Source organism: Schistocerca cancellata, chromosome 2 (genome assembly GCF_023864275.1).
Source record: "Schistocerca cancellata isolate TAMUIC-IGC-003103 chromosome 2, iqSchCanc2.1, whole genome shotgun sequence".
Classification (NCBI taxonomy): domain Eukaryota; kingdom Metazoa; phylum Arthropoda; class Insecta; order Orthoptera; family Acrididae; genus Schistocerca; species Schistocerca cancellata.
The window spans coordinates 381615318-381629336 of NC_064627.1; the positions used below are offsets into that span (position 1 = coordinate 381615318).

The following is a 14019-nucleotide window of genomic DNA, read 5'->3' on the forward strand; positions in this document are numbered from 1 at the left end:
GGCCATAGACACGGGTTCACAGGTAGATGCCGTGTTTCTTGACTTCCGCAAGGCGTTCGATACAGTTCCCCACAGTCGTTTATTGAACAAAGTAAGAGCATATGGACTATCAGACCAATTGTGTGATTGGATTGAGGAGTTCCTTGATAACAGGACGCAGCATGTTATTCTCAATGGAGAGAAGTCTTCCGAAGTAAGAGTAATTTCAGGTGTGCCGCAGGGGAGTGTCATAGGACCGTTGCTATTCACAATATACATAAATGACCTGGTGGATGACATCGGAAGTTCACTGAGGCTTTTTGCAGATGATGCTGTGGTGTATCGAGAGGTTGTAACAATGGAAAATTGTACTGAAATGCAGGAGGATCTGCAGCGAATTGACGCATGGTGCAGGGAATGGCAACTGAATCTCAATGTAGACAAGTGTAATGTGCTGCGAATACACAGAAAGATAGATCCTTTATCATTTAGCTACAAAATAGCAGGTCAGCAACTGGAAGCAGTTAATACCATAAATTATCTGGGAGTACGCATTAGGAGTGATTTAAAATGGAATGATCATATAATGTTGATTGTCGGTAAAGCAGATGCCAGACTGAGATTCATTGGAAGAATCCTAAGGAAATGCAATCCGAAAACAAAAGAAGTAGGTTACAGTACGCTTGTTCGCCCACTGCTTGAATACTGCTCAGCAGTGTGGGATCCGTACCAGATAGGGTTGATACAAGACATAGAGAAGATCCAACGGAGAGCAGCGCGCTTCGTTACAGGATCATTTAGTAATCGCGAAAGCGTTACGGAGATGATAGATAAACTCCAGTGGAAGACTCTGCAGGAGAGACGCTCAGTAGCTCGGTACGGGCTTTTGTCAAAGTTTCGAGAACATACCTTCACCGAAGAGTCAAGCAGTATATTGCTCCCTCCTACGTATATCTCGCGAAGAGACCATGAGGATAAAATCAGAGAGATTAGAGCCCACACAGAGGCATACCGACAATCCTTCTTTCCACGAACAATACGAGACTGGAATAGAAGGGAGAACCGATAGAGGTACTGAAGGTACCCTCCGCCACACACTGTCAGGTGGCTTGCGGAGTATGGATGTAGATGTAGATGTAGATGTACCCTGTTTGCACACCTTTGATCTTCATGTTACTGTTTAGTTGTCTCCACTGTCTCACTACTTCGTCCAAAACTAGGTTAAATAAAATTGGTGACAGGCCAACATGCTGGACTCCTGTTTTTATTTCGAAGCTGTCTGACAGCGTACTGCGATGTCTGATCCTGGCAGTAGTGTCACTTAATGTTTCCTTTATTATTGCATGTGTTGTAACATCCAGTCCTCTATCTTCTAACACATCAAGCAGAGTACTTCTGTCAGCTGAATAGTCGGTCTTTTGGAAGTCCACAAATGTCACTATTATGTTTTTTCCTTTCCTGTGCCTGTGTTCTATTATCCTTTTTGTTCCAAATATCTGCTCTGTACAGTTCCTACCTTTTTTAAAGCCACACAGCTCCTATTGTCGGCCCCAGTTGTTTTTCAACTCTGTTTAGCAAGTTTATCGACAAAACCTTGTGCCCTATGTTCAAGAGTAAGATGCCCCTGTAGGTATCCAGTACTTTCTTGTCCCCTTTCTTGTGTAGTGGTATTATAACGACTTCTTTCCAGTCTATGGATATTTTCTTATTTCTCCTGATATCCATTATTATACAGTACATACTTCATTCTATTTCAGACCCACCCACTTGATCTTTTCAGCACAGATACCATCATTGCCTGATTCCTTGTTGTTTTTGAGGTTTTTAATTGCCTCTCCTACTTCTACCCTGGTGGGTGCATTGTCTAGACTATCCTGATTTCGTCCCTAAAGCATGTGTCCACTTTACTGTTGGTGCTTCTGCATTCAGAAAATCCCTAAAATACCTAGACATTTCCTCACACACCTCTTTCTTGCCAGTTTTTATTGTGCCATCGTGTCCTATTACAGAGGGTTCTTTTGCCTCAAAGCCTTTAATTCTGCTCTTCATTTCTCTGTCAAAGATTTGTGATTTGTGTTTCTTGAAGGCCTTGTTTGCTTCTTCAGATGTCTCGTTCCATCTACTTCTCTCAGCATTTCTGATCATTTCTCTAGCAATTTTTCTTGCATTGTGGAATTTTGACTAGTCTTCGTGCTTTTTACAGGATTGCCATTTCATCCATACTTTCTTCCTGGTCTCGACTGCATTCTCACATTCAGTCGTCCACCACTCATGCTTCCTTTTCTTGTTCTTAGTAGCCAGTTGCACTGCCTCTTCTTCCATCATATCTCTCACTCCCTTCCAATGACTCGGAACTATCATTCTCTTTGCATACTCTGCTCTGTGCTTTTTCAGAAGGTCTAGGTCAATTCTGTGAGTGTTTATGGTCCTACGTTTCCTTGCTCTGTTGGGTATCCATCTGCATTTTATTTCGACAGGATAGTAATCTTATTCCATTCTGATATTTTTCCTCACTTTTGTCTTGATAATCTCTCTGTGATTCTTGTCACGGATTTCTACATGGTCTAGCTGTTTTTCCCCAATCCTGTTTCTAGGGCTAGCCGACATTGTTTTCGTGCTTGCCTTAGTTTTGTAATGAGTGGTCATTATTCTCATCTTGTCTCTTACAAAGGTCCACTAATCTCTCACAATTCTTGTTTGTTCTCTTGCGGGCTGAATAACCTCCCACAGGACCTCTAAATGTCCTTTCCATGCATATTTGCGCATTAAAATCTCCTAGCAAAATAGACACCTGTTTTGTCCACATCTGTCACTACCTTATCTAAAGTGGACCAAAAATGTTCAGTTCCTGCTTCATCTTTTTTGTTCTTATCATTTGTTGGTGCATGTGCATGTGCAACCTATTGTACAGGTTTTGGTTCCTATTTTCGTTGTCAGATATGACAGTATCTCATTTGTGCCCTTCTACACATTGATACTATCCAGGTATCTACGATCTACTACAAAAGCTGTGCCAAACATAAAAGGTTGCTTTGGCACTCAAACACTGGGTTTCCCTTTCAGAATTACATATCCCTCTGCTTCCATTGTGCTTTCGTCCCTCAATCTTGTTTCCTGTAGTGCCAGTATGCAAGTAGCAAGTTCTCTCATACTGTCAAGAACTTGCTTTAGCTTACCCACCTTCATCATTGTCTGTATGTTTATGGTTCCCATTTTAATAGTCTGTTTTGGTCTGATTTTGTATCCATAATTTAGATTGGATTTTGAGGTACTGGTAGGTTCGCAGTTGGTTCGCAGTTTCATCTCGCACATGATGCAGGCTCCCCAGAATCTGATAGCCTGCTTGCTTTGACATCGGTCAATAAGGGCTTAGCCCCCTGGGGTATATTTGTAATTATCACATGCTTCAGACTGCTTCACAAGCCGAAGTTTCACCTTTGGCTACTGTATTTGCAGCAGCGTGGTTACAACTGAGGTGGTTAGCCCCAGAGGATGTAATCAGGCCGCCCCACTGGGATCAGACACCTTTTGTGGCCGCTCCACTGGAGTACAGATGCCACTTTGTTGTGAGAAGGTTTTTCCGCCTTGATGACCATTGGGATTGGCCAAATCTTCTTTTGAAATGACTGGCCATCTTCTTTCACCCCTCAAGCTGTTGCCCTTTTCCCGCTACAATTTTGATTGAGAATGATAAAGAAAAAGGATAGACTTAGCATAAGCTTGGGTTATCCTTCTGGTAGCTAAGCTACCACTGGCATAGCCCTCCAGATCCAGGGCACGCAAACCACCTCACCCACAGAGATAGTTCTATGTTAAGGCGGTGTCCCCTTAGGAGGAAAAATATAAAACTAAATAATTCATATGCAAGATGATGATATTATAAAGATACCGTACAGAAGTTTGATCTAAATGAAGCATGTTGGTCACAAGATGCACAAAAAGTTTTAGTTGTAAATGAATTTGTACTTCCTCCACGTTTGACTGAGTAGAACTACTTGGTGAATAAAGCTGAATGAATGTGACATACTTTTTCGTTTATGTTAATTTCTCACATGCCTTCTCTGTCATCTGTGCGTGGCTGACTGTTCCAGCCACTGAAGCTTTTCCTCTAAACAATTGTATACTACACTGTTGGTCAAACAAAATAACAGAAGATGAATTCTTGTCTGCAAGTTGTCTCTACTTTCTTCTGACAGTATTTTTAATATGTGTCAAAGTTACAACAACATTTTCAAAAATGATATGTAAACATAACAACTTCAAATGAAGTCTCAACACAAGGACCTATTGGCTAGTAGTTAACTGTGCTGGAAGACTGCGCTAACAGTCTTTTGCTATATATGGCAGCCATTAAGCGGGAAAGTATTTGTTGTTGTTTCTTTAACTTGTGCTGGTAAAAAGGCAGAGCAGTCATTGCGACTTACTTTATGTACAAGGGTGTAATGAAAACTAATGCCTCAAAATTTTTTGTATGAAAACCCATAAATCTTTTTAAATAAAACAAACTTTATTAACATTCTACATCTTTATTCTTCATGTCCGCATATTTATTTCCCAACATAATCACCCTGGTGACATACACATTTCTCCCAACAAGAGACCAGTTTATTGACACCATCACCCCCTCTCTATGAATGTGAAGTCCACAAAGATGCTCTTAAAGTTTTGGAAACAGCTGAAAATCGGTTGGGGCCAGTTGAGACTGTGTGGAGGATGATTGCTGACAGTAAACCCAAGGTATTTGATTCTTACAGATGTCACAGCCTTCGTGTATGGTCTGGAATTGTCATGCTGAGGGAAAGGTACTCCATTTGTGGAAAGTTAGAGGCTTGATTACAGCATGCTTTCCTCACCAACATAGTTACATTACACACCATCATGTTACACACTACAATTCAGAACGTTCTAGTGGCAGAGGAATGTAACTTGCATCAGCGAAACAGGAAAGTCGACCGAGTAAAATGCATGATATATGTGACCAGCAGAAAAATGCTGATATCAGAGCACAAAAGGGGCAAATATGCTCCGATTTTAAAGACTCTGACTGAAAAGGGGGGTGCCAGCTGCCTCACTCAACCTTCCTCAGCCTTTTTAACTTGCAACCCACGTCTCACTCCCATAAGCTCCCCTAATGTAACTTGCTCTCACCCATTAGTTTATTGTTCTAAGTCACTCGTATCCATCCACTCTCACTTGCTCATTCTCACTCATTCAGCCCAACTCATTGTCATTATCTCTTTGTATCTCTCTGTCACTGTCTAATGTCTCACATCCACAATCTTCTTTTTTCTGCCCTACTACTGCTGTCTCCTCTCACTGTCACTGTCTCCTCTTATTGCTATTTCATTCATTCCTTTGCACTGCTGCTGTCACTCTCTCTCTCTTCCTCGTTGTCATAGGGCCTGTCCGTCATTGTCAGTGGCTCTCGCCCACTTCCACTTTCTCCTTCTCTTCATCCCTCTCCCACTGGCACTGTCTCCATCACTGTTTCCCTAGCACTGTTCAGTCACTGTCAGCCATGTTCCTTTGCCACTGCCCTCTTTCTCTCACACTGTCAGTCTTCTTTGCTTTTTTATATCACAAATAGTGTCTACTGTCATCCAGTTCTACATCTCTTTGCCACTGCCACTGCCTCCTCATTTCTGAGCATAAAAAATTGCGAATATGTTTACATGCTAAAATTTTTTAGATAATTTTTAAAAGTGCTGAAGAAGGTAGAATGAGCAGCTGGTACTGCACTTTTCAGTCAGAGTGTTTGAAACAGGAGCACATTCGCCTTTTTGTGCTTCAATATGAGCATTTTTCTGCTGGTACCCTTCTTTTCCCTGCCACAGCAGGGCATGTCACTCATGTGAAAAGAACTTTACAAATCAATAAAATTTTGTTAGTTTACTTACGCGATATTGAAATAATGCAAAACTACTCACACCAGATTTTATGTGCACAAAACTCTTGCATATTATTCAGTACTGCAACATTGAGTTTCCTTGAACCCTCTGGATGATAATGGAAACATTTTACAGCATATTTCTCTGTGCTGTGTCACTTTATAAACTATATTTTTGCTACATACCAAATTTTGTGTGTACAAGTAGGGTAACTTTGAAACTCTGTATCTCAAACAAGGATAAAAATATCAAGAAAATCTTCCAGGTTGTTCAAGATTGAGGCCTTAGGAATATATCGTAAAATTTACAACCATTTACTGAGTATAGCCATCTTGGAATCCGTGGCTCAGTTTTGATATCCAAAAAAACATATTTTTGGGGTGTTTCTCAATAAAGAGTAAAGAGTTTTGAAAATGGAAAGATACATGCATAGCAATAGAGAGTATAATGTTAAAATTTGAGTGATTTGCTGTGGTTATTTATTCTTTAAATTTGGCTGCACACTGGAATTTGTGCATATTTTACACGTACATGTAAGGTAACTTTTAACCTTTGTGTCTAAGAAATTGATAACAAAGTCAATAAAATTTTCGAGGTTGTTCTGAATTGGGACCTTAGCAATATGTTGTAAAAATTTCAGTCATTTACTGTGTATAGGCTTCCTGGAATCTGGGCTATGGTTTTGGTATGAAAAATTGGTTAAAAAACATTTTTTTTGGGGGGGGGGGAGTTTCTCTGAGGAACTGCCCATTAGCTAATAACTTGGAAACTCTGTATACTGGAAACAGATAAATATATCAAGAAAATTTTCAAGGTTGTTCAAGTTCGGGATCTTAGAAATATATCATAAAAGTTTCCGCAATTTGCTGTGCATGGATGTCTTGGAATGCACGGCTCAGTTTTGGTACAAAAAATGGTAAAAAAATCTTTTTTTGGATTTTCTAAGGATCTGCCCATGAACTAATGGTGCCTCCATAAGCCACTTATGGCCCACCTTAGACCACATCAAATGCAAAAAGAATCAACTGATTTGCTATATTTGCCTAAGCAGGAGGAAGTATGTAATCTACATACTTTGGCCAGTACTGTTGGATAGTGACACTAGGATGATTCTTCTGTTGAGTACCCAAATAGTCCCTAGCCTAAGGGCTGACCAAAACACTTGATCCCACCTTTATGTTACAACAGAACCTAAGGTATGAGCCCTGGAACAATCCCTTTTTATGTGCAGCATTTTCGAACATAATACGTAGCATGTGCTTTCGCATGTGTACTGATGTGCGACTGGTATTGGGATTGGAATGAGAAATTCGGAGGCATTATTTTTCAGCATGCTCTCATATTTCATGTTTTGACTTCTTCACTTGTTCTTGCAAATCTCTCTGTGTGTGTGTGTGGGGGGGGGGGGGCAGTGCACACAGACTTTTCCTTTGTTTGTTACAGTTACTGTTGTCATAAAATGATTGTTTTTAATATGTCCAAGAATTTTTCCTGACATTATTATTGGCTTCATTTATTGTTTTTTTGAGATGTTTTTCTTCTCTTGCAATATTTGTTGTATTTCGTGACAGAACTACCAAAAGGTGTGTTACATTTTTCATTGCTAAGTCAGTGTATTTTTTAACAAGTGAAAAAAATGGTATTGAATTTTGACCAACTAAAAAGTAAGTAAAGAATGTCTTTTGATACAAGAGAATTTTTTCCACAGGTAAATGAAAAGTGAAAAACCAGTGTTGGAATTTTGGATTTTGAAAACAGTTAGTTGTTGAGTTGAGAGAAAAGTGTAGTGTAATGGCAAATAAATAAGAGTAGGCGGAATCAATGCAAAAATGAAGTAAAAGAAGTTCTTTATTTACAATAAATAGAACAGTAACATGGTTGCAGAGTGTGAAGATCAGTGGGTACTGATGGTAGTTGGCTAGGGAAGATTACATCCAAAAGTTTTTGATATATTGAGAATATAAGAGAGAAATTACATACAGTACATCAAAAGAGTGATATTTAATGAGAAAGCATTATGTGAATATAAGAAATGCTAGAACAAGTTGTGCTATTTCTAATTCCAAGGGAAGTAACTATTTTTTACAGACAAATTTCCACAGTAATTGGAACAAACTTCTACAAAAGGAAGTCATAAGAAATCGAAGTCATGTCACAAACTAGACTTTATGGTGTTCCCTAGGCTTGAGATCAATTAATAAATTGTAGCCCCTGCTCAATATAGCACTAATACTCCACAAATTCAACTTATCAGTGAAATATGATGACTTTGATAGCTGCAGTTGATTCCAGGTCTCTGGCCGTGAAGTTCTGACAGGCTCTAACACTATGTGTAAGGTAACTTCTGATAAATAAAACATTTATTATATGACTGTCATCCAGCATGTTTACATATTGTTGCCAACCTAAATTTGGTTGGTGTTCACAGAAATAAAAGCAGTGGAAATCTATGTGACTTACCAAATCATAACACACTCTCAAGTGACCTTTGGGATCTACACAGAATGTATTTAAAGGCGGCACTCTCCGCAGCAGTCTAAAGGATAACAGTAGGTTAGGTTAGGTTAAGTTCGAAGGCTGCATGAAGGCTGATACTTTCTTCCTCTATATTAGTACATCCTTTCCTTTTTTGCTGCATCCCCTCCCTCTTCCCCTCTCCCTCACTCCGTGCTCCACAATCTCTGGATGCTGCACCTGATGGCAGTCTTGTCATGTCTCCATCTAGTCCCTGCACACTCAGCCAAGAGCACTCTTCTCTCACTCCATTGGTACTCTGCTATCCCTTCACCTTCCCCACTCCCTCCAGGGTGCTGCTTTAGTTCCACGTAGATGTGCTTGCTCATGTAAATGAATGTGTGTGTGTGTGTGTGTGTGTGTGTGTTTCCTTTTCTGAAGAACACTTTGGTCGAAAGCTAAATGTATTACAGTCTTTTCATTGTACCTGTCCGCAACTTCAACGTGTTATCTTTGCAGTGAATAGCAATCAATCCTTTTCCTTATATTGTAAATACTATATTGTATTAGGATTAATAAATCAGTTTATGCTATTTGTTGATACAAATAAATAATAAAAATTGCCAGCCTACAACCCTTTGCTCTAAAAGTAGACCTCTCACTGAAATTTGAAGTATTAGAGATCTGTTAACTACTACACATACACTCCTGGAAATGGAAAAAAGAACACATTGACACCGCTGTGTCAGACCCACCATACTTGCTCCAGACACTGCGAGAGGGCTGTACAAGAATGATCACACGCACGGCACAGCGGACACACCAGGAACCGCGGTGTTGGCCGTCGAATGGTGCTAGCTGCGCAGCATTTGTGCACCGCTGCCGTCAGTGTCAGCCAGTTTGCCGTGGCATACGGAGCTCCATCGCAGCCTTTAACACTGGTAGCATGCCGCGACAGCGTGGACGTGAACCGTATGTGCAGTTGATGGACTTTGAGCGAGAGCGTATAGTGGGCATACGGGAGGCCGGGTGGACGTACCGCCGAATTGCTCAACATGTGGGGCGTGAGGTCTCCACAGTACATCGATGTTGTCGCCAGTGGTCGGCGGAAGGTGCACGTGCCCGTCGACCTGGGACCGGACCGCAGCGACGCACGGATGCACGCCAAGACCGTAGGATCCTACGCAGTGCCGTAGGGGACCGCACCGCCACTTCCCAGCAAATTAGGGACACTGTTGCTCCTGGGGTATCGGCGAGGACCATTCGCAACCGTCTCCATGAAGCTGGGCTACGGTCCCGCACACCGTTAGGCCGTCTTCCGCTCACGCCCCAACATCGTGCAGCCCACCTCCAGCGGTGTCGCGACAGGCGTGAATGGAGGGACGAATGGAGACGTGTCATCTTCAGCGATGAGATTCGCTTCTGCCTTGGTGCCAATGATGGTCGTATGCGTGTTTGGCGCCGTGCAGGTGAGCGCCACAATCAGGACTGCATACGACCGAGGCACACAGGGCCAACACCCGGCATCATGGTGTGGGGAGCGATCTCTACACTGGCCGTACACCACTGGTGATCGTTGAGGGGACACTGAATAGTGCACGGTACATCCAAACCGTCATCGAACCCATCGTTCTACCATTCCTAGACCGGCAAGGGAACTTGCTGTTCCAACAGGACAATGCACGTCTGCATGTCTCCCGTGCCACCCAACGTGCTCTAGAAGGTGTAAGTCAACTACCCTGGCCAGCAAGATCTCCGGATCTGTCCCCCATTGAGCATGTTTGGGACTGGATGAAGCGTCGTCTCACGCGGTCTGCACGTCCAGCACGAACGCTTGTCCAACTGAGGCGCCAGGTGGAAATGGCATGGCAAGCCGTTCCACAGGACTACATCCAGCATCTCTACGATCGTCTCCATGGGAGAATAGCAGCCTGCATTGCTGCGAAAGGTGGATATACACTGTACTAGTGCCGACATTGTGCATGCTCTGTTGCCTGTGTCTATGTGCCTGTGGTTCTGTCAGTGTGATCATGTGATGTATCTGACCCCAGGAATGTGTCAATAAAGTTTCCCCTTCCTGGGACAATGAATTCACGGTGTTCTTATTTCAATTTCCAGGAGTGTATTGTCCTCCAGATTGAGAGTATTTGAAGTATTAGAGACCCATTAACTACTACACATACTGTCCTCCAGATTGAGGGTATTGCCTGTAAATCACACAGCATTAGTTTTGGCAGGTGGTGAGAAACATTTCTTTATAGAACTGACTGAAATCAAGAGTATGTCAGATGAATGGTAAAAGTAGTATCAGAATGAGTTGAGTCTTCATGGAAAGCATGGAAAGCTTATCTTGGCAATTTTGTGAAAAAACTAATGATTATTGTGAAACAGTATTTCTTGACAACTGTGTAAATCCATGTAGCTGACTGATGGTATCACTGAACAATTATTGTAACTGAAGACACCAGAACTAGTAATTTCCCAAGTGCAGTGATGAAGTCAAGCATCAGAAGAATTTTTTTATCAAAATTAATCAGCCATAGCCAAAAGTAAACAAGTTGATGTAGGGAACTTAAAATATAGTTGGGCTTATTTCCTAAGAAATTCAAAATCTTTAATTATAATAGGTTACGATAGCATTGCACATTCATTATTCCTCATATCTTTTGAACTCAGTGACAAGTGCAATATCACTTAACAACACACAGATTCTGATTGTGGGAAAAAATACAGGATGTTATTTAAAAAGTGTGCAGTTGTTAGATTTTATTCCACCCTTAGGCCAAACCATAACCTATAGACAGACAGTGATCACTGGGATTAGAGAACAAGCATGAAAATTTTAGATGTCACATTGTTACAGTCTGCAACAAGTTATAATGAGCTGGGATGAGGAGATGTGGATTGTTATCTAATGTGCAAGAAAGTTGGTGCAGTATGAAGTGGAGAGAAACATAGGAAGTGATGATGCTATAGAGTTAACACCACTTGCTATCTGGCTATGAAGTCTCACAATGTAAGATCAGTTTTGCAGATCCCCATCGTTTTGTGGAGCAAAAGTATTGTAATTGCCTGCAGGCACCGAGGTTTTCACAGTCAGCACAAAAGAATATCAAGTGCTATGGTAGGCATTAATGTCCTGAAGTAGGAATGAAAATTTTAAGACAACCACATATGTATGTATACTCCACAAGCCATCTTCCAATGTGTGGCAGAGGATACGTCTGGTACTACTATCATTTTCCTCATATCCTCTTCCATTTGTAAGTGGTGCACCACAGGAAGAATGACTGTTGACAAGCCTGTGCACGAGTTCAAATTTATCTGATTTTCTCATCATCATTGTTTCGTTAGACATATATGGATAGAAACAATATGTTGCCTCACTCTTCGTGGAAAGCACATGATTAGAATTTCAACAGTAAATGTTTCCATGATGCACAACACGTTTGTTTCAGTGTCTGTCACTGAGATTATTGAGCATCTCCATAATGCACTTGTACTTACAAAACGATCCTGTGATGAAACACATTGCTCTGCTAACGCTGGAAAATTGATGAACAATTCGTAATAATTAGTCAAAAGTGTATTTTGTAAGCCACTTCTTTTGTTGATAAATTATGCTTCCTTATGATTTGTTTATTTAATCTCAGCCTAGCATTCACTTTTCTTAAAATTACTTTTATGCAGTCACTCTGGGCAGTTACTCCTAGGTACTTGTATTTTACTTTTGTCATCAAGTCAGCAATTTATCGCGAACATTATAATCAAAGAGGAATGGATCCCTTTTCCTGTTAATGTGCATCCATTACATTTCTTAGTATACTTCATCAGCTGTCAGTCCCTGCACTAACTGTGAAGATTTATCCACTAGATTATTTATATATATTGTAACCATTATGTTGAACAGTGTGCTGAGCAATTGTAAGATCCAGTTACCAGCTGACCGTAATCAAAAAGTGTCCACTCATCCAGTGTGGGTGAATGATGTGTATGCTTTCATAGACAGCCCTTCTTCTGATGGGACAGAAGATGCCAATCACAGGACTGTTGCATATGTGGTGGGCAGCCATATGGAATCGTTTTCGTAGGGACTTAATCCATGAGGTAGGATATTAGAAACAGAAGTGGGATAGGGATGTATGATGAAATTGTGTAACTTCTGTGAGCAGGAAAATACCACCTTGGGAAGAGTGATACTGGCAGTGGGGCAGATATTAGTCCAGTCGATGAAGAAAACTTAGGAGGAAAAAAAATTGATTTGTAGCAAATTTTTGTACAGTAGTAGGAGGGAGTGCCATGAACAACACATTAAAAATCTTGTCCAGTAGAGGGTGAGTGTGGGAGTCGGGCATTTAAATGTCACATTTTACATTTTCTTGAATAAATTGAAAACTGCAATTTGTAGCAAAAATGTTTCTCAGTAAAACATAAACTATATTAAATTTCCTATGAAAAAGGGGTGTAATAGGCTGGAGAGGAAGAGGTGAGAGGTAGAACCATGAGGGAAGGTAGGGTGCCAAATTGTGGTCATGCACTTCCCTCTTTCCTAGCTCTGCAAACTGAAGAGTGAGCAGACAATTGCCCCCTCTGTCTACCACACTACACCTCAAGAAGCAACTACAGGATGCTTCATAATGTTATACTGATCCGTCATGACTCGCCTTACGAATTGCTGGTAATGCAGTGTGCAGACTTGCACGGGGGTGTTTATTTTCCATAAAATGCATCAATACTACGTGGAATACAGATTGTGTTACTAACAGTACTAATGCAAGAAACACACATGGACAGAATCTATGTAATTCTCTGCACACTATTCACACTGCTTGAGGGGAAATTGTTCTTAGTTATCATTATTGGCAATTGTAAAGTTCTTTTGTGAAATACAACTTCTCTCATCACAAGCACTGCTTGCTTTTCAGTTTACAGATGTTCTGTACCTCCCCAGCATTTCCTGTCCAGTTCTCTTGTGTGAATAGACAAAATAACTTCACTGAACTCTTGTTAAGATAGTGGAATAATTTTTAGTTTATTAAGAAGATTGGCCTGAAATTAGTTTTCACCTTTTGTTATACGTTCTTATCACACAAAAGAACTAGACTCATACAATTTTTTTAATTTTTTAGGAGACTCTATCATGCTTTACTTGGGGCAGATGATTCCAAAATTGAAATCACGCTCTGGGAAACAGTCTGCTGCTGATACAAATCAGGCACAGTCTTCTGGTGGTGCAAAAAAGAAGTCAAAGGGAAGAAGATAATGTTTCACATCCTGTATGTTTTCTACAGCTGTATAAATTAATATTATGGCTACACAAATAAAAATTAATATATTATAGCTTTTATTTTAATGTTATGTGCGTTTACAAATGTGTAGTATAACTTGTTTAAAATTCCTGTGCTTGTTTGGAGGTAATGTTATAGAGACGGTGAAGAAGGTGTACAATAATATAACACTATCAGAACATTGAAGATTAATACATTACTAATTTTATGATATCCTAATAGAATGAGTGAATTTTCAGAAATGTGTCAGAAGCCTTTGTTGGCATTTTTTTTTTTTTTTTTAGTAAGTCCTCTGTTAACTTCCCTTTTAAGTGATTTGAAGCAAAATAGAAAATTGTGGTACATACTTGAAAATATTACTGAAAGGACTGCTTTTAACACACTTCATCATAACATTGACTTGTCCAGTA

The 14019-nt window shown here is 40.5% G+C and overlaps 2 protein-coding genes across 2 annotated transcripts in view; one reads left to right on the forward strand and one right to left on the reverse strand.

Annotated features, from left to right (window-relative positions):
• The window catches only part of LOC126161784 (DNA-directed RNA polymerase II subunit RPB3), an 86012-nt gene extending 81805 nt beyond the window's left edge, over window positions 1-4207 (reverse strand). Inside the window, exon 1 of the mRNA XM_049917858.1 lies at window positions 4193-4207. The gene's annotated coding sequence lies outside the window, so the exon portion shown is untranslated. The remainder of the gene's footprint in view (window positions 1-4192) is intronic.
• The window catches only part of LOC126161787 (signal recognition particle 19 kDa protein), a 77583-nt gene extending 63922 nt beyond the window's left edge, over window positions 1-13661 (forward strand). Inside the window, exon 4 of the mRNA XM_049917860.1 lies at window positions 13451-13661. Within this exon, the coding sequence (XP_049773817.1) occupies window positions 13451-13584 (134 nt within the window). The 3' untranslated portion in view covers window positions 13585-13661. The remainder of the gene's footprint in view (window positions 1-13450) is intronic.
• The last annotated feature ends 358 nt before the right edge of the window (window positions 13662-14019 follow it).